This window comes from Sus scrofa, chromosome 3, assembly GCF_054392235.1.
Source record: "Sus scrofa isolate SSC_HxYL_T2T_F1_AM1 chromosome 3, Sscrofa_HxYL_maternal_Yorkshire_Landrace_v2.0, whole genome shotgun sequence".
NCBI lineage: Eukaryota > Metazoa > Chordata > Mammalia > Artiodactyla > Suidae > Sus > Sus scrofa.
This window is the reverse complement of record NC_139385.1, coordinates 123,733,480-123,753,564: the sequence shown is the minus strand read 5'-3', so window position 1 is coordinate 123,753,564 and position 20,085 is coordinate 123,733,480. Positions and strand designations below refer to the sequence as shown.

General features: G+C 40.9%; 1 protein-coding gene across 12 annotated transcripts in view; it reads left to right on the top strand.

The window, feature by feature from the left end:
- The window catches only part of SLC4A1AP (solute carrier family 4 member 1 adaptor protein), a 78,421-nt gene that overhangs the window by 1,465 nt on the left and 56,871 nt on the right, over positions 1 to 20,085 (top strand). For 8 of the 12 annotated variants that reach the window (XR_014842433.1, XR_014842432.1, XR_014842435.1 and 5 more), the window contains exons 3-10: positions 2,723 to 2,845; positions 3,562 to 3,622; positions 3,919 to 4,058; positions 7,595 to 7,755; positions 9,821 to 9,890; positions 10,452 to 10,638; positions 15,465 to 15,576; positions 17,693 to 17,921. Coding sequence is in view for 2 of the 12 variants with exons in the window: in XM_085019838.1 (XP_084875964.1) it covers positions 2,723 to 2,845; positions 3,562 to 3,622; positions 3,919 to 4,058; positions 7,595 to 7,755; positions 9,821 to 9,890; positions 10,452 to 10,638; positions 15,465 to 15,576; positions 17,693 to 17,921 (1,083 nt within the window). In the remaining 10 variants the exon portion in view is untranslated. Of the gene's footprint in view, positions 1 to 2,722; positions 2,846 to 3,561; positions 3,623 to 3,918; positions 4,059 to 7,594; positions 7,908 to 8,884; positions 9,891 to 10,451; positions 11,831 to 13,030; positions 13,105 to 15,464; positions 15,577 to 17,692; positions 17,922 to 20,085 lie in introns of those variants that run through there. The other 4 variants (XR_014842438.1, XR_014842437.1, XR_014842439.1 and 1 more) reach the window with 4 other exon arrangements.

The window sequence follows — 20,085 nt, the reverse complement described above, 5'->3', positions numbered from 1 at the left end:
GGTAAATGTTTTTTTTTGTTTGCTTTTTGTCCTACAGCTTTCATGACTCTTTGAGATAGACAGGACAAATACAGTTTGCACAAAACCCGGGAAGATGCGTTCACTTTTCTGATGCTAAACAATTGATTTATGGGTACTATTAATTTAATATGTTTTTACATATGCACTCCCTTGTTCAGAACTCTTCCTCAGCATATAATTTATTGTTTTTAACTATTAAAACTTATTTAAGTAGTGATTATCACTTGAGAGGGTGAAACTACCTTCAGTCAAATACAATGAAATGTTATTCAATATAGGAGTTCTTTCGAAATTTTTTTTTTTTTTAATGGCAGCACCTGCGGCATATAGAAGTTCTGGGGCCAGGGATTAAATCTGAGCCACAGCTGCTGCAACACCAGATCCTTTTTGACCCACTGCGCCAGGCAAGGCGTCTAACCCACACACCTCTGCAGCGACTGGTGCCGCTGTGCCACCATGGGAACTCCTTGAATTTTTTTGTATTTTGTGTAAAAACCGCGAAATGTGAAATATCTAATCAAAGAAAGCTGGTTCCTTAGCCAAAGGAATAAACTGAATGTTCCATAAGACCAGATGTTTAGGAGTATGAAAAGCTAGAAGATATCCTTACTATGTTGTTGAGAAGACAGATAGGTTTTACGAAACTACGTGTGCTAAGTGCCAGACAAAGGCTAGAAACTATTAGCATGCTGAAGTAAGGGTTCAGAGAAGGGAGCAGTCACTGAGGACCTAGGCCTGCGTTATCCAATATGGTAGTCACCAGTCACACATGGTTATTGGGCACTTACAGTGTGACTAGTTGAAATTAACTTGTGCCATGGAGTTCCTGTTGTGGCGTAGTAGAAACGAATCCACCTAGTATCCATGAGGATGCAGGTTCGGTCCCTGGCTTTGTTCAGTGGGTTGGGGATCCAGAGTTGCCACCAGCTGTGATGTAGGTTGCAGATGTGGTTTGGATCTGGAGTTGCTGTGGCTGTGGCATAGGCCTGTAGCTACAGTTCCGATTCGACTCCTAGCCTGGGAACCTCCATGTGCCACAGATTTGGCCCTAAAAAGCAAAAAGCTATAAATGTGAAATATACACTGTATTTCACAGACTTACCAAATTAACATGTGCTGTAAATGTAAAATATACACTGGATTTCACAGACTTACAGTGAAAAAAATATAAAATGTAGTATTTTTATGTTGGTTATATGATAATTCATCTGTCTCTTACTCTGCTAATGTGGCAACTGGAAAATGTAAGATTACATATATGTGAGTTCCCGTTGTAGCTCAGTGGTTAACAAATTCAACTAGGAACCATGAGGTTGTGGGTTCGATCCCTAGCTCAGGGGGTTAAGGATCCAATGTTGCTGTGAGCTGTGTAGGCTGGTGGCTACAGCTCCAATTAGACCCCCTAGCCTGGGAACTTCCATATGCTTCGGGTGCGGCCCTAGAAGGAGACGGGGGCGGGGGGGGGAAGATTACATATACGGCTTTCATTATATTTCTATTGGGCAGAGCTGACAGAACTTTGAGACAGCTTATGAGGTTATAAACAGAAGGGGTTTTAGCTGGAACTTGAAGGAAAGGAAAAAGAGCCCTTAGGCAGCTGAGCATCGTGATGGTATTCAGGGCAACAAGGATTGATGATTTAAGGGAGTGCTGAGTAGACTGGTCTGTTTTAGCAGATAGAAGTATTAGGAAATTATAATGGAGACGGTATCAGATCTGGGTGTGAGAATGAGAATGCCAGGCTGGGGACTTAGATTTTTTTATTTTAGATAGAGAATGTGGTAGGTAATTTTCCATTTAAGATATACATAGTGATAGAGAACAAAAATAAGGTGCCATGAAACCAAACTTTATTTATTTATTTTTATTATTATTATTATTATTTGCCTTTTTGCCTTTTCTAGGGCCGCTCCCACGGCATATGGAGGTTCCCAGGCTAGGGATCTAATCAGAGTTGTAGCTGCTGGCCTGCACCAGAGCCACAGCAATGCGGGATCCAAGCCAAGTCTGCAACCTACGCCACAGCTCACGGCAACGCCGGATCCTTGACCCACTGAGCAAGGCCAGGGATGGAACCTGCAACCTCATGGTTCCTAGTTGGATTCATTAACCACTGAGCCACGATGGGAACTCCCCAAATTTTAACTTGTCACTCAGTTTAGAAAACCTGAAGCCGGAGTTCCCGTCATGGCGCAGTGGTTAACGAATCCGACTAGGAACCATGAGGTTGCGGGTTCGGTCCCTGCCCTTGCTCAGTGGGTTAACGATCCGGCGTTGCCGTGAGCTGGGGTGTAGGTTGCAGATGCGGCTCGGATCCCGCGTTGCTATGGCTCTGGCGTAGGCCGGTGGCTACAGCTCCGATTCAACCCCTAGCCTGGGAACCTCCATATGCCGCGGGAGCGGCCCAAGAAATAGCAACAACAACAAAAGACAAAAAAAAAAAAAAAAGAAAAAAGAAAACCTGAAGCTGTTCATACCGGTGGTTTTGTGGTTGTCTCGTCCTTCCCCATCCGTATCCCTCACCTTTCTTTTTTTTTCCCCATCATGGTCTATCCCAGCAGATTGGATATAGTTCCCTGTTCCCTCACCTTCCTTTTCCTCAGTGATAACACTATTTTTATGCAGCCCGACAGGATAGTGGCTGTCACTCAGATAGTCTCTTATGTCTGATTGTCTTTTCTTTCTTTTCCTCGACCTTTAGGAGAAGATGCTGTAGAGGATGAGGCTGAAGAGAACCCCATTGTTTTAGAGTTTCAGCAGGAAAGGGAGGCCTTTTATATAAAGGATCCAAAAAAGGCCCTCCAAGGTTTTTTTGACCGAGAAGGTATGTAAACAGATTCTGACTCTGCCAGTGAAATACATCCACAACAGATACTAGATTCTAGATCTTCAAGTCCTTAGAAATGCTGTATTTTATCTGCTGTCTTCCTTGTACAGTTCTTGCCTGTGTGGTTGATTGCTTCAGGTTTATTTTGAAAATAGCAAAAATTTTGTTAGTCTTTTTTCACTTCTTGGAAAAAAGGAAGTGCTTTCTCCTGACTCATCTCATTCTTCTCAAAAGATCCAGGACTGGTGTGATAGGGAGATTGACTGAACTTCTTGCAATTTTTCTGTTTCTCATTCACCTGATTTTTTTGTAATTCTTAACGTGGATTGTCCCTTTATGTGATTTGAAGAATAGTCCCACAGAGAATTGTTTCTTGCATTCTGCACTTAATATTTATGTGTCTAAAAACTAGGCAATTGACAAATGAACAACTTAAGTCTACAACTTCTAAGTGTGAAAGTTGATATATGGTGGACAAAGCTATTTGTGGAGAGTTGATTGTTTTGATCTGAGTTTGCTTTTCTCTACCTGAAGCTCATCCTAATTTTATCAATAAAAGATAATTCCTAGATAAGAAGTGAAGTGCTTTGACATTTAGTATTCAGTGTGGTCTGAGAACTTTATACACTTATTTAACCTTTGCTTTCTTTTCCCTTTGTATCAACTAATTTTCAGATGCTATTGAAATTGTTTTGTCTCTCTTCCTCCCGCAGGAGAAGAATTAGAATATGAATTTGATGAACAAGGTCATAGTACCTGGCTCTGCAGGGTGAGGTGTGTTCTTTTTCTCATTAACTTCCATTTCTGGAAAGTGGCCAATTGCAGGTTTAATATACGGTTATAGGCAGCCTCTTCCTGAATTTGGGCCTTGATAGTTTAGTAGCACATGGGGGGGGGACGGTGTTAAAAGGTGGAAAGAAAAGATTAGAAGTCCACTCCCTTGGCAAGATAGAACAAAATGAACTCAGAGATTAAAAAGCTGTCTCAAAAAACCTGACTGTTATAGCATTTTAGTTTTTCATGAGAATTGGATCTTAGTGCAGTGCTGTAATTCCCTCCAACCAATGCAGATTACCCGTGGATGATTCAACTGGAAAACAGCTGGTGGCTGAGGCCATTCATTCAGGGAAGAAAAAAGAAGCAATGATCCAGTGCTCACTGGAAGCTTGTCGAATCCTCGACACTTTGGGATTGCTGCGGCAGGAGGCAGGTGAGTATGTGGGAACACTTCTTTTATTTAGAAAGAAAGAGGGAAGGAAGAAAGATTTAACACATAGGGTAATAAAACCTCTTTTTAGGGGGGAAATGTAAATTGTGCCGAATTCCATGAAGTGAAAAGAAAAATTTCCTATCTTGATACCCAAAGGTAACCATTGTTTGTTTGTATTCTCCCAGACATTTTCTCCAGGTGTGTGCTCAGAATTAGATCCTTTAACAAAAAAACAAGCACCAGGAGTTCCTGCTGTGACACAGTGGGTTAAGAATCTGATTGCAGAGCCTCAGGTTGCTGTGGAGGTGTGGGTTCAATCCCTGGCCCAGCACAGTTGGTTAAAGCATCAGCCACAGTGTATGTTGCAGCCATGGCTTGGATTCAGTCCCTGGTCCAGGAGCTTCCATGTGCCATGGATGTGGCCTTAAAATAAAAAACAAACTGAGGAGTTCCTGTTGTGGCTCGGTGGCTAACAAATCCGACTAGGAACCATGAGGTTTCAGGTTCAATCCCTGGCCTGGCTCAGTGGGTTAAGGATCCGGCGTTGCTGTGAGCTGTGGTGTAAGTGTAAGTTGCAGATGCAGCTCGGATCCCGAGTTGCTGTGGCTCTGGCATAGGCCAGTGGCTACAGCTCTGATTAGACCTCTAGCCTGGGAACCTCCATATGCTGCTGGAGCAGCCCAAGAAATGGCAAAAAGACCAAAAACAAACAATCCAAAAAACCCAAACACTCATACACAAGTGCATCTGTATTATTTATACACTTTGTGACTTACTTTTTTAACATAGGAATGTATCATGGATGTTATCCATATCATTTCTTTTATTTATTTATTTATTCATTTATTTATTTATTTTTTTTATTACTCAAATGAATTTATCACATCTGTAGTTGCATAATGATCATAACAATCTGATTTCACAGGATTTCCATCCCACAGCCCAAGCACATCCCTCCACCCCCCAAAATGTCTCCTCTGGAGACCATAAGTTTTTCAGTGTCTGTGAGTCAGCATCTCTTCTGCAAAGAAGTTCCGTCTGTCCTTTTTGAAGATTCCACATGTCAGTGAAAGCATTGGATGTTGGTGTCTCATTGCCTAACTGACTTCACTTAGCATGATAATTTCTAGGTCCATCCATGTTGCTAAAAATGCTGGTATTTTGTTCTTTTTGATGGCTGAGTAATATTCCATTGTGTGTATGTACCACATCTTCTGGATCCACTCCTCTGTCGATGGACATTTAGGTTGTTTCCATGTCTTGGCTATTGTAAATAGTGCTGCAGTGAACACTGGAGTACATGTGTCTTTTCGAGTTGTGGTTTTCTCTGGATAGATGCCCAGGAGTGGGATTGCTGGATCAAATGGTAGTTCTATGTTTATATCCATATCATTTCATTAAGTTTACCTCATTTAAAAAAATTGCCTGAGTATATAATTTTTTTTTTTGTCTTTTTAGCTATTTCTTGGGCCGCTCCCGAGGCACATGGAGGTTCCCAGGCTAGGGGTTGAATTGGAGCTGTAGCCACCGGCCTACGCCAGAGCCACAGCAACGCCAGATCCGAGCCACGTCTGCAACCTACACCCCAGCTCACGGCAACGTCGGATCATTAACCCACTGAGCAAGGGCAGGGACCGAACCCGCAATCTCATGGTTCCTAGTCGGATTTGTTAGCCACTGAGCCACGACAGGAACTCGTGAGTGTATAATTATTAATAAGTCATATATTTATTCTAAAATTAACTTTTATTATTAAAAAGTAACCTATGTATACTTTGAAATTACCAAACTGACCATTGAAAAAATTGTCCGTGTGCGTTCCCCCAACTGTGTGAGAGCCGGTTTCCCTATATTCTCATCAAATTAGGCGTTGCACTGGCAGCCTACGGAAGTTCCCAGTCTAGGGGTCGAATCTCAGCTATAGCTGCTGGCCTACACCACAGCCACAGCAATGTAGGATCCGAGCCTCATCTGTGACCTACACCACAGCTCACAGCAACTCCAGGTCCTTAACGCACTGAGTGAGGCCAGGGATCGAACCTGTGTCATCATAGATACCAGTCAGGTTTGTTACTGCTGAGCCACGATGGGAACTCCAAATTAGGCATTGTTAATCTTTTTATGCTTTTTTCAGTCTAATAAGTAAGAGGTGGTATCTCATTTTATTTTATTTTATTTATTTATTTATTTTTTTGTCTTTTTGCCTTTTCTAGGGCCGCTCCTGCGGCATATGGAGGTTCCCAGGCTGGGGGTCGAATCGGAGCTGTAGCTGCTCTGGCCTACACCAGAGCCACAGTAACGAGGGATTCGAGCCACGTCGGCAATGTCGGATCGTTAACCCACTGAGCAAGACCAGGGGCCGAACCTGCAACCTCATGGTTCCTAATTGGATTTGTTAACCACTGTGCCACGACGGGAACTCCTCATTATTTTAATTTGGTTTTTTTTAGTTATTAAAACAAAGTTTGTTGACTATTTTTTTTTTTTTTTTTTTATGGCTGCACCTGCAGCATATGGAAGTTTCTGGGCCAGGGATTGAATCTGCTGCCAGTAACTGCAGCAATGCCAGATCCTTTAACCCACTGTGCTGGGCCAGGGAGTGAACCTGCGTCTCCGCAGTGACCTGAGCCCCTGCAGGTAGGTTCTTAACCCACTGCACCACAGTGGGAACTCCTATATTTCTTTTTTTGTACTATATTTATTACTTTAAAATTTTTCTTTTGGGAGTTCCTGTTGTGGCTGAGCAGAAACAAATCTGGCTAGTATCCATGAGAATGCAAATTCTATCCCAGGCTCCACTCAGTGAATTAAGGATCCAGCTTTGCCATGAGCTGTGGTATAGGTTACAGACGAGGCTCAGATCCCTTGTTGCTGTGGCTGTGGTGTAGGCCGGCAGCTGAGCTCCAGGTTGACCCCCTAGCCTGGGAACTTCTGTATGCTGCACATTTGCCCCTGAAAAGACAATCCAAATTTTCTTTTGGATTGTTGGCCAATTCCTCATTTATCTTTCCTTTTTCACTCATTGATTTTTGAGAGCTTTTGCTCTTTAAATAAATTAGCTTTTTGTTTATTTTAACTTTTTTCTTGTGGTAAATACATGAAACATAAAATATACCATTTTTAAGTGTACAGTTCAGCGGCATTAAAAACGTTCATGTTGTCGTGCAGCCATTACTACTGTCCATCTCAGAACCTTTTCATCATCCCATACTGACGCTCTGAACCCGTTCAACAATAACTTCCCATTCTTCCTCCCTCTAGCCCCGGGTAGCCAGTGTTCTGCTTTCTGTCTCTATGAATTTGACTATTTTAAGTATTTCATATAAATGAAATCATGCAATATGTGTCCTTTTGTGTCTGGCTCATTTCACTTATAATAATGTCTTCAAAGTTTAGCCCTTTGTTTTAGTATGTGGTTTGGCAGCTTGTTGAATCCTCTATTTTAATGATTGATGGTCATATTTTAAGCAGCTTGCCTACTTGCCTTTTTCTTTTTTAAAAAAACTTATTCATTATCATTTATTTTATCTATCTAGTATCTCGGAAAAGGAGAGCCAAGAATTGGGAAGATGAAGACTTTTATGACAGTGATGATGACACATTTCTTGATAGGACTGGCCTGGTTGAAAAGAAGCGTCTGAACCGAATGAAGAAGGCTGGGAAGATTGATGAGAAGCCAGAGACCTTCGAATCATTGGCAAGTTCTGTTTATAGGAGTAGCTATGGTAGATTAAGTTTTTAAATAAAATAATGTATTATTTAAATTTGTTTTATTGTATTTTTAAAGTATTGAAACCTGGTACTGAAATATAATTTTTTTTTCTTTTTGCCCTTTCTAGGGCCGCTCCTGCGGCATACAGAGGTTCCCAGGCTAGGGGTCGAATTGGAGCTGTAGCCGCCGGCCTACACCAGAGCCACAGCAACGTGGGATTTGAGCTTTGTCTGTGACCTATACCACAGCTCGTGGCAACGCCGGATCCTTAACCCACTGAGCAAGGCCCGGGATCGAACCCACAACCTCATGGTTCCTAGTCGGATTCATTAACTGCTGCACCAGGACGGGAACTCCCTGAAGTATAATTTTTGTGATCTGTAAATTTCATACTAACAAATTAGTCTTATCCAAGTTGGAAAGAAGTTTGGTTGCCGCTAGAGACTCTGTCCACCTGTAGGTGGGTAGTGACTCATTAATGAGCATTCTTTGGATATGATCTTATACCCCCCCGTCCAAAAAAAAAGGAAAAAGTTCCAAATCAGGACATTCTGAGGTGAAATTGACCTTAGGCTTTTGGCAGTCAAGAATTGTGAGAGGCGTTTTGAGGAGTATAGTTTGGCACACCTCAGAGATACTGCAGGTTTAATTCCAGACCACTGCAGTAAAGTGAATATTATAATAAAGCAAGACATAGGAGGTTTTTGGTTTCCCAGTGCATATAAACGTATATTCCCACTGTACTGTAGTCTATGAAGTGTTCATTATCTCTTAAAAAACAGTATATATACCTTAAAAAGTAAAAAGTGCTAACCATCATCTGTCAGTTAGAGTTGTTATGAATCTCTAATTTGTAAAAAATGTAGTATCTGCAAAGTGCAAATAAAGTGAAGCTCAATAAAATGTGCTATGCCTAGGGAGTTCCTGTAATGGCTCAGTGGTTAACGAATCTGGCTAGGAACCATGAGGTTTCGGGTTTGATCCCTGCCCTTGCTCAGTGGGTTAAGGATTCGGCGTTGTCGTGAGCTGCGCTGTGGTCACAGACGTGGCTCAGATCCCACGTTGCTGTGGCTCTGATGTAGGTCCGTGGCTACAGCTCCGATTCGACCCCTAGCCTGGGAACCTCCATATGCCGAGAGAGCAGCCCTAGAAATGGCAAAAAGACCAAAAAAAAAAAAAAAAAAAGGGCTATGCCTATAATCTTAATGTATCCTTCATGAAATCATCATATATCACTATATTAAGTAGGATTTGGAGCATAAAAATTACCTAGCATCTATCCCTTTGATTCATCAGTGAAAACATATGCCTCGAGTTCATTCCTTTGAGTAAAATAAAGGCTGTATTCTGTACATTCCTTCTGTTGAATTCTTGGTTCTTTAATTCAGAAACTAATTCAATTAGAAATAAATAAATGAGAAATTTTAACTACACGAGGAGCAGATTTAAATGGACTTCTGAATTAATCCTCTTAAAACTTGTCTCAGTGAAAATAAGAGAGGGAAGATAAGGAAAGCTACCATATTTTGAAAGAAGAAAACCTTTTTTTTTCTAATTCACTTTTTTAAAAATTAAAATTTTAATTGAAGTAGTACAGTGTGTTAGTTTCTGTTGTATAGCGGAGTGACTCGGTTATATATATTTTCTTTTCCATATTCTTTTCCATTGTGGTTTATTACGGGATATTGAATATAGTTCCCTGTGCTCTCCAGTGGGACCATGTTGTTTATCCATCCTGTATATACCGGCTTGCATTTGTTAATCCCAAACTCCCAATCCTTCCCTCCCCCACCAACTCCCCTCTCCCTCCGCCCTGGAAACCACTAGTCTGTTCTCTATGTCTGTGAGTCTGTTTCTGTTTTGCAAATATGTTCATTTATGTCGTATTTTAGATTCCACATATAAGTGATATCATATGATATTTGTTGTTCTCTTTCTGATTTCCTTCACTTAGTATGATAATCTCTGGGTCCATCCATGTTGCTACAAATGGTATTATTTCATCGAAAGAAGAAAAACATTTGCTAACTCTATTAATTGGGTGTTATAGGTTGCAAAATTAAATGATGCTGAAAAGGAACTCTCTGAAATTTCTGAGAGACTGAAAGCCTCTAGCAAAGGTATGGTAATGATTCATTAAATAAATGTTGATTTATCATTTGCTGGGTAAAGTGCGCTTTGCTAGGCACTAAGGCTACATTGGTTAATAAGATGTACATACAAGATGTACATATAAGATGTTTCTAAGATATTATACATATATGTTTCTAAAGAGCAATATATCATTTTAGAACTAGAAAGAACCTTATAAATTATTTGGTTTAACCTCCTTATTTAATAGATGAGGGGACTGAAGCCACCGAAGCAAAGTGACATCCTAAGATCTCCCAGGTTGTAATTAGTTTCCTTATTCTTAGTATCAGTAATGTTCTCTGTCCAGCTTTATGCTAATGACTTTTTTATGGAAACTTGAGCTGAATCTTAAAATATTTGAAGGAGTTCTCTTGTGGCACAGAGGGTTAAGGATCTGGCATTGTCACTGTGTGGCTCAGGCCACTGCTATGGCTCAGGTTTGATCCCGGGCATGGGCACTTCCACATGCTGCAGACATGGCCAAAAAAAGAAAAAAAAAAAAAATGAGAGCCATCTTTCTAAACATGTATTATCCCTTTTTTGGACAGCTCTGTCAGAGTCACCATCTCAGGACTCTTTAGACGCGTTCATGTCAGAAATGAAATCAGGCAGTGCATTAGATGGTGTATCCCGGAAGAAACTTCACCTGAGAACTTTTGAGCTGAGAAAAGAACAGCAGAGACTTAAAGGATTGATAAAAATTGTAAAGCCAGCAGAGATTCCAGAGCTAAAAAAGTAAGTCTTAGTTATGCTTGAAATTTGAAGTAAGCACATTTGCGTAAATAACTTTTTGAACTATATCTTTATTTTCTTAGGTAATCATGGACTAAAAATAGAATATAAGAAACCTCTTTAAGCACAGAAGACACTGGTTTCGTAGAGTAACTAAAAACCCGTTTCATTTGTGAAATATAGACTGCTTTAGGACTTTTTTTTTTTTTGGCCACACTCATGGCATGTGGAAGTTCCCAGGCCAGGGACCAGGCCACAGAAGTGACCCCAGCCCTGACAATGACAGCACCAGATCCTTAACCTACTGTGCCACAAGGGAACTCCCAGAACTTTTAAAGAAAATTGTAGTGATTCCTGTTTCATTGGAGGGCTCCAAATTTTTTATTTAATCTCTAAGTTAAGGGTAAATGTCTTCAAAGGGTGACATGCACAAAAGCTAACTTCCCTTGTATATAAAGACCTATGCACCAAAGAGATAAATAGGCAAAGGATCTCAATTGGCAGGCCACTGAAAAAGAAATACAGATAACTCTTAACTATATAAAAAGATGTTTAATCTCATTCACAACAAGAGAAATACAAAGAGTACAATATAACACCATTTTAATCTGTGATTTTAAAACCACAGATGAAGATAGAGTACAAATTGTCATTTTAATGCCTATATCTGTCTTTTTTTTTTTTTTTTTTTTCTGTCTTTTGTCTTTTTAGGGCCATGCTTGAGGCAAATGGAGGTTCCCAGGCTAGGGGTCCTATCAGAGCTTCAGTGGCCGGCCTACACCACAGCCACAGCATTGTGGGATCTGTGCCACATCTGCAGCCTATACCATAGCTCACAGCAACACCAGATCCTTAACCCACTGAGCAAGGCCAGTGATCAAACCCATGTCCTCTTGGATACTAGTTGGGTTCGTTAACCACTGAGCCACAACAAGAACTTCCTGTCTTTTCATATTTAAAAAAAATTTTTTTTGGCCCGGCCTATGGCCTGTAGAAGTTCTCAGGCCAGGGATTGAACCCAAGCCACAGCAGTGACAATGCTGAGTCCTTAACCACTAGGCCGCCAGGGAACTCCTGTATCTGTCATTCTCAAGAACCAGTTGACAAGCCTTTTGTATATTTAAATACTCTTTAAAAAAAATTTTTTTTTAAATTTTTTTTGGTCTTTTTGCCTTTTCTAGGACCTCTCCCCAAAGCATACGGAGGTTCCCAGGCTAGGGGTCTAATTGGCGCTGTAGCCGCTGGCCTACGCCACAGCCACAGCAATGCGGGATCTGAGCCACGTCTGCAACCTATGCCACAGCTCATGGCAGCGCCGCATCCTTAACCCACTGAGAGAGGCCAGGGATCAAACCTGCAACCTCATTGTTCCTAGTTGGATCCATTAACCACTGTGCCAAGACGGGAACTCTTATTTGAATACTTTTTTAAAGTGGTGTTTCTTCCTTTGAAAGGGAAAAAAGTATAATCCCCTGAAATTTTATTATTAACTTTTTTTTTTTTTTTTTTTTTTTTTTTTTTTGTCTTTTTGCTATTTCTTTGGCCGCTCCCGCGGCATATGGAGGTTCCCAGGCTAGGGGTCTAATCGGAGCTGTGGCCACCAGCCTACGCCAGAGCCACAGCAACGCAGGATCCGAGCCGCGTCTGCAATCTATACCACAGCTCATGGCAACGCCGGATCGTTAACCCACTGAGCAAGGGCAGGGATCGAACCCGCAACCTCATGGTTCCTAGTCGGATTCGTTAACCACTGAGCCAAGACGGGAACTCTTATTTGAATACTTTTTTAAAGTGGTGTTTCTTCCTTTGAAAGGGAAAAAAGTATAATCCCCTGAAATTTTATTATTAACTTTGATTTGAGGGAAATTAATTTGTGATTAAGATTTTAAGAATAATTTTTCCCATACTTGGCTAATATTTATGAGTAAGTGAGACAGAGTTTGAGATCCAGTCTTTCAACGTGACAATATCTTGAAATTGCGTTCCATGTGGTCTCAACAGATTTTGAAAATGTTGAGAAATAAGCAACCCCCAATGAACACAATCCAGGTGAGCATCTCAAAAAGTGGTATTGCCTCGGTGTGTTCACTCACTTACACAGGTAGTTAACTGTAGAAAGTTTCTTATTTTCTTTAAATCTTCACTGTTAGGGATAGTACCCAATGGTCACATGTGATCTTAAGTAAAATTTAAAATTTAGTTCCTGGAGTTCCCATCGTGGTGCAGCAAAAACAAATCCGACTGGGAACCATGAGGTTGTGGGTTTGATCCCTGCCCTCGCTTAGTGGGTTAAGGATCTGGCATTGGCGTGAGCTGTGGTGTAGGTCACAGATGTGGCTCAGATCTGATGTGACTGTGGTTAGGCCGGCAGCTATAGCTCTAATTGGACCCCTAGCCTAGAACTTCCATATGCCATGGGTGTGGCCCTAAAAAGCAAAAAAAAAAAAAAAAAAAAAAATTTAAAAAAAATTGAAAAACGAAATTTAGTTCCTTAGTCACATTAGCCACGTGGCTAGTGGCTACTGTACTGTACAGCACAGACATAGAACATCTCTGCTATTAGAGAAGGTTCTGCCGAACAGTACTGCTTTAGACTGTCTATAAGCATTTATGCATCCCCCCTCCCCTGTGTACAAAACCTGCAACTTGATGCCTGGGGCATTGCATGGAAGACTATCAATTGAGAGGCACCTCATTTTATAGAGGTGTAGAGATGAAATGTTTTTAGTCTTTGATCATCTGTACAGAAAATTTTTCTGCGAATTGCTAACAAGTTTGTTCAAAGATTTATATGTAATTTGGATATCTAATGCAGCGAGTGATTCATAGATCAGTCCACAGAAGTCTGTTGGACGCAAATGACGTGTGAGTTACCTCACTGAGGGTGAGGAGGTAGATTAGCACTAGTGTTAGATTTCTTGGGTTTCATTCTCAGCTCAGTCAATTCCTTTTTGAGGCAAGTTATGTAACTTCTTTGACCTTTGCCTTCCTCATCTGTAAATAAGAAGTAATATTGTTGCAAAAATTAATTGAATAGGACTTAACAAAGTGCTGGCATATATGTGTTACTGTTGTCATCTTTGTCATCAAGTTTTTACTATTTGTGATATACTTAGCAACTATTTGTGCCATCCTTTTGTGAAGAAAAGGTAAAAAGTCAGGTGGTATAGTCCAAAGTAAACAAATTAATTGTTTTAATTCCAACTCTATAATCCTTTAATTTGATAGGTCAGCCCTGGGAGGTATTCTGAGCTAGAAAACACATAGCAGCTTCCTCCACAGCCTCCCCGCCTGCTGTCTGTGTGTCTGCCTGGTTTCTCCTCCCTTTCCTATGCTAGATAACTGGCTCTCACATGCTAGTGTCTTCTTTCTCCCCTGCTCACTTGAGGGTTGAACTTCTAACCTTCCTACTTAAGCCCACCCCTCCTCCACCCACACAAGTCACTCTTGATGGCGATCCCATCTTCTGCTTTTTCATCTCCTTTGGGAGTCTTTGCATGTCCTCCAGGCCAGCCAAGCTATTTAATGGGGCTGAAAAATTTCTGTGTTGCTCTTGCTCTTGGCTTAGCCTTTCTTTCTTCCTTCCTTTCTTTTTTAAAATTTTATTGATTTATAATATTGTTTTAATTTCTGCTGTACAGCAAAGTGACTCATATTCTTTTTTATATTCTTTTCATTATGGTCTGTTACAGGATATTAAATATATTTCCCTATGCTATACAGTAAGACCATGTTTATCTATCCTGTATATACTGGTTTGCATCTGCAATCCCTCTCTCCTCCTCTCCCACCCTCTTGGCAACTCAAGGTCTGTTCTCTGTGTCTGAGTCTGTTTCTGTTTTCATGGAGATATTTATTTATGTCATACTTTAGATTCCACATATAAGTAATGTCATTCGTTTTGTCTTTCTCTTTCTGACTTAATATGATAATCTCTAGGTCCCTCTATTCTGCTGCAGTGGCATTGTTTCATTCTTTTTTGTTTGTTTGTTTTTTGGGTTTTTTTTTTGTTTTTTTTTTTTACTTTTTAGGGCCACACTTGTGGCATATGAAGTTCCCAGGCTAAAGGTTAAATTGGAGCTGCAGCTACCGGCCTACGTGGGTGGGATCTGAGCCACGTCAGTGGCTCACACCATAGCTCTTGGCAGCGCTGTGATCCTCAAACCCCAGGGATTGAACTTGCATCATCATGAATACTAGTTGAGTTCTTAAGCTGCTGAGCCACAATGGGAACTCCAACACCTTTTTTTTTTAAAAACCTCTGTGCTCACAGCTGTTGTGTGAAGTTAGGATAAGTGTGGGTTCCAGGTAAGTAAGGCAACCTCTTCAGAGGTTGGTAGAAAATAGGGCTTTACACCATGGATCCATCTCCTGCCACTTAGAGGGGATGGGGTCATGCTTATATATTCTCCTTTACCAGTGACCCTTATGCTGTAGGCATCACTTTATGAATGTGAAGTAATATAGCATGTTGTAAATTACTAGAGTAAGATAGCAGCCTCATCGTGCTCTGTGTCTGTGACATTCATAGGTGTTGTCCATTCTGCTGGCCTCAATACCTCTTTCTCATTGGTGTGTGTGTAAATGGTTACTTTGATGATGTCATAGTTAATTGATCACAAATAGAAGATCACATCATCATTAAACAACTAGACGCAGTCAAATTCAGGTCTTATGTCTCTTGGGTTTTGTGATCTTTCTGCCATCCTCCAGTACTTCACTGACGTATTTTCTTTTGCCCAGGATTTCTCTGTCATGGTATTTTTAACTAAAACCTTGGTCTCAGTGGAATATGTATATATATATATGTAATTATTCTTTCTTTCTAGAACTGAAAGTCAGGTTACAGATGGAGAAAACAAAGCTAAAAAGCTTACACTGCCGCTCTTTGGTGCCATGAAAGGAGGAAGCAAATTCAAATTAAAAACTGGAACAGTGGGGGTAAGTTGTGAGTCAGGGTATTAAACTTCTAGCTCTTGACTTATCCTAAGCTAATTTTTCCTTTTTTCTTTTCAAAACTCATATGACTCATCCCACATTAATGTGCAAAAGGGTTTGTGGGCTTGCTATGATCATATCTTGTCTAGGACTGTGGTTCTTGGATTTTTCTTTTCAGCCTAAGGTTGTCAGGAATTGAATTGATTCATGCCAGTCAATTTGCATGTAACCAGTTTGTGATTTAGAATACCAATTTGTTAATTAGTGATGAATGTTACATTTAAGAAAGGGGTTCCTTTATTAAATAATTTTTTTCTGGTGGATAGATGTCGTAATATTCAGACCTCAGCTAACGGCTTATTAGTAACATAGTCTGTGTACCTGCCTCTGCCTGTGATTTTCCTTACTTCATTTAATCCTTCCAACACTTATGATGTGTGGGGATTATGCATTGTTGAGGAATAGGTCAGAGAGGTTAAATATAAGATCCCATCATCATTAAGTAACCAGACACAACCACATTTCAGGTCTTATGTCTCCTGAGTTTTGTGATCCTTCTACTATCCTCTAATTCTTCACTGATATTTTTTTGGGGGGTTATATACATCCTTATTTATAGATTCAGCTTTTAAAAGGGGTTTTCATTGCTCCAAAGAGCTGAACCTTATGTGTTAGTATGCTGGGGCTGCCATAACAAAACACTACAAACTAGTGGCTTAAAAGAAAGAAATTTATTCTCTGAGTTCTGGAGACTAGAAGTCCATGATGAACATGCCAGCAGGTTTGGTTTCCTCTGAGGCCTCTTTCTTGGCTTGCAGGTGACCATGTTAAGAGGCTGCAAGAGGGCAGCCTCTTAACATGGTCACCCCTCTATGTACTTGTACCTCTGGTGACTCTCTTATAAAGACACCAATCTTACTGGATTAGGGCTCTACACCCTCAGCCTTATTTTAACTTAATCACCTCTTTAACGGCCTTATTCCAAATACAGTAACATTCTAGAGAACCGGGGGTTGGGACGTCAGCATGAATTTTCAGTCCATAGCACCTTGAGTTAGGGCAAAGTGTCCTCTGGTAGCAGAGGTCTGAAGTCCCAGCCATATGTTCTGGGCAAGTACAACGTGGTTTACCTGTGGTAGAGGCTTTTCTGTGAGGTGAGGGGGAGAAGGGTACTTTTGTTTTAGTTAGAAGAAAAATTCTTTGCTAAAAAGATCTCCTTAGGATTACTGAGCTAAATCCTGTATTAAAAAATGACCTACTAGGAGGAGAGTTCCTGTTGTGGCTCAGTGGAAACAAATCATGAGGACGTAGGTTCGATCCTTGGCCTTGCTCAGTGGGTTAAGGATTTGGCATTGCCTTGAGCTGTGGTATAGGTCGAAGACATGACTCAGATCTGGCGTTGCTGTGGCTGTGGCGAAGGCTGGCAGCTGTAGCTCCGATTTGACCCCTAGCCTGGGAACCTCCATATGCCTTGGGAGCAGCCCTAAAAAAATAAAATTAAAAAATGTTCTACCCAATACATTCTTTGGTCCCATCTTTCTAAGCTTCAAGCTGTGATCAGTTTTTTTCTAATAATTTTATTGAAAGGTTTTCATTAGACTATTTGGCCTTATTCTTCAAGAAATTTCTTCTTCAGGATCCATTTCATTGATTTAAACATCTTGTTTCCTTGAAATTGTGTTAAATCTAAAATCAAAAGTTTGTGCACATATTTTATTTTTCCAGAAATGTGTCAGATTTATATATAGAAGATAAATTGTGATAAATTAAAATTCTTTAACAGCATGAGGGGCGACAGGGCAGAATTCCTGCAGCTAGTACTCGGTAAATAGTACCTGGAATAAATGATTTTGTTCTTTACAAGCAGTTTCAAGTGTTTCAGACTTAATATTCTTTTGACTCTAGAAACAAATACAGATACATATTAAGGGTCCTTAATATTCTTTTGACTCTAGAAACAAATAAAGATACATATTAAGGATCCATATTGAAAGTCCTGCTTTCAGCAAACTTCTGCAGGATTGAGAGAGGTTAGACATCTGCTCATTTAACTTAACCCCCACAAAGAGCTGTCTCTGTCATGGTGTAGAACTGGTGCATGATTTTGTTTCCTTCATAGAAGTTACCCCCCAAGCGCCCAGAACTCCCCCCAACTCTAATGAGAATGAAGGATGAGCCTGAAGTAGAAGAGGAGGAGGAGGAGGAGGAGGAGGAGGAAGAAAAGGAGGAGCAGGAAGGGAAGAAAGCGGAGGCTGGGAGGCTGCAGCCAGAGCTGGTGCCAGAAGGAGCTGGGCAGGGAACGAGTCCTCCCGCAGATTTCACGTGTTCTCAAGAAGCCAAAAACCGTGGTAACGTCTTCCTTCTCCTTCCTGTGTTGTTCAGTGGGCATTTGCATTCATTGTGGGTAGATTTGAAAACGCAAAGCCAGTTCTTGCCTGTGTGTTTTGGCTTTGTGACACTTTGTGATATGTGATACGGCTGACTCTGTGGAAATATGCTTTCCTGGTCTTTCTTTGATTGCCAGTCATTATTCATCCAGCATATTCCAGAATTAAGGAACGTTGAAGGCGGTGGAATCTGAAACCACAGCAGCTGTGGAACAGTTCCCAAGCTGCTGCTGTCTTATGACCAGAGGGCAGTGGAATGGGGCGGATGATGGGCCTGATCAGGTGGTCTCAGGGGTGAGCCTCCCCTTACTCATTCCCCCCATCCCTGAAACAGTCTAAACATAGCCACGGAAGTGTGATGCCCTACTCATCTTTTTGCCCATGGTACCTAGCAGAGAACCTGGCATGTAGTGTTCACCCCCTCTCAGCAAGGGGCTGTGAAAATGTAAAAAAGAATTGACTGCTTTTTAAGTACATTTTCTTCTGATTATAAAAGGCATATATGTTCCAAAACCTTGAAGCATATATAAAAAAGAGAAATCTCCCACAATCCCACCCAGAGATTGTGTATCTTTTTAGTATCCTCTTAACCCTTGTCAGTTGAAGGGTTATTTTCCTGCAAGTTGACTAAACTGCTTAGCAAGATTAAGACTGCACAGAAAATGGCATAAGGAAAAGCAAAAAAAAACCCACTGGCATTAAACGGGTGTGGGAATCCATGCGTGTGGACTTCCAAAACTAACCAGGCCTGTCCACATAAGAACACCAGGCCTGGTCCGTGGCCCTTCTCTGGAGTCCCCTTCACTTGTTTTAGACACAGAAAAGTTACTGTTTCCACATCTGTGAAAGGTAAACCTTTTGTTTTTACATTTTCTTTCATTTAGTTGTTGGCACAATGCTTTCTTTCCTTTTCAAAAAGGTACTTATACAAACATAGTTTTTTCTGAGTCTAGTCTTTGATCCATGCATTGTCAGGGTGCTGCATCAATAGGTCAGCAGGTAGACAATCAGTAACTATTCTAGTTTTTTGTTTAAGGGACCAAAGTAAATATGCGTGTGTAGAGATAGCTGATTTAAAAATTTGGTTTATAGGATAGATTCGTTAGTACAGCTGCAGCTGATTAGGGATTACTTCAGGCATTTACTTATTTATTTTTAAAACAACATTGGGACTGTACATGCTATTTTATAACCTATTTTTTTCTGTCTTAAAATATTCTTTATTTTTTATGGCTGCACCTGCGGCATATGGAAGTTCCCAGGCCGAAGGTCAGATTTGGAGCTGCAGCTGAGGCCTGCACCTCAGCCATAGCAACACTGGATCTAAGCCACATCTGTAACCTACGCCATAGCTTGTAGCAATGCCAGATCCTTAATCCACTGTGGAAAGCCAGGGATTGAACCTGCATCCTCATGGACACTGTGTTGGGTTCTTAACCCACTGAGCCACCATGGGAACTCCTTAACATGTTATTTTAAAATGTGGTTTTAGGAGTTCCCATCGTGGCACAGTGGTTAACGAATCCGACTAGGAACCATGAGGTTGCAGGTTCGGTCCCTGCCCTTGCTCAGTGGGTTAACGATCCGGCATTGCTGTGAGCTGTGGTGTAGGTTGCAGACGCGGCTCGGATCCCGTGTTGCTGTGGCTCTGGCGTAGGCCAGTGGCTACAGCTCCGATTCAACCCCTAACCTGGGAACCTCCATATGCCGCGGGGAGCGGCCCAAAGAAATAGCAAAAAAATAAATAAATAAAATAAGATGTGGTTTTAGTAAGGGGCAAAGTGGTCCTTCACATGCATGTGCCATAATTTATCTAATCAACTCCATATTCTTGTACATGTAAGTTTTTGTTAATTTTTACTATTATACTTGTATGTAATAAATCTTGGTGCTCATCTCTGATCATTTTCCTTGAATATGTTCCTGGAAGTAGCGTTTCCAGGCCGAGGAATATGTACATTTTTAAGGCTTTTGGTAGGTATTGCTAAAAAGCTTTACCTCACAGTTGGCCAGTTTTTCAAGTGGAAAATTGGTAGTTCTCTGTTAGACACCTGGAGGCGTGTTTATTGAAAACCTAATTAAGATTAGCTGAAGCTAATGAGAGTAAAACTGGGTGATTATGTTA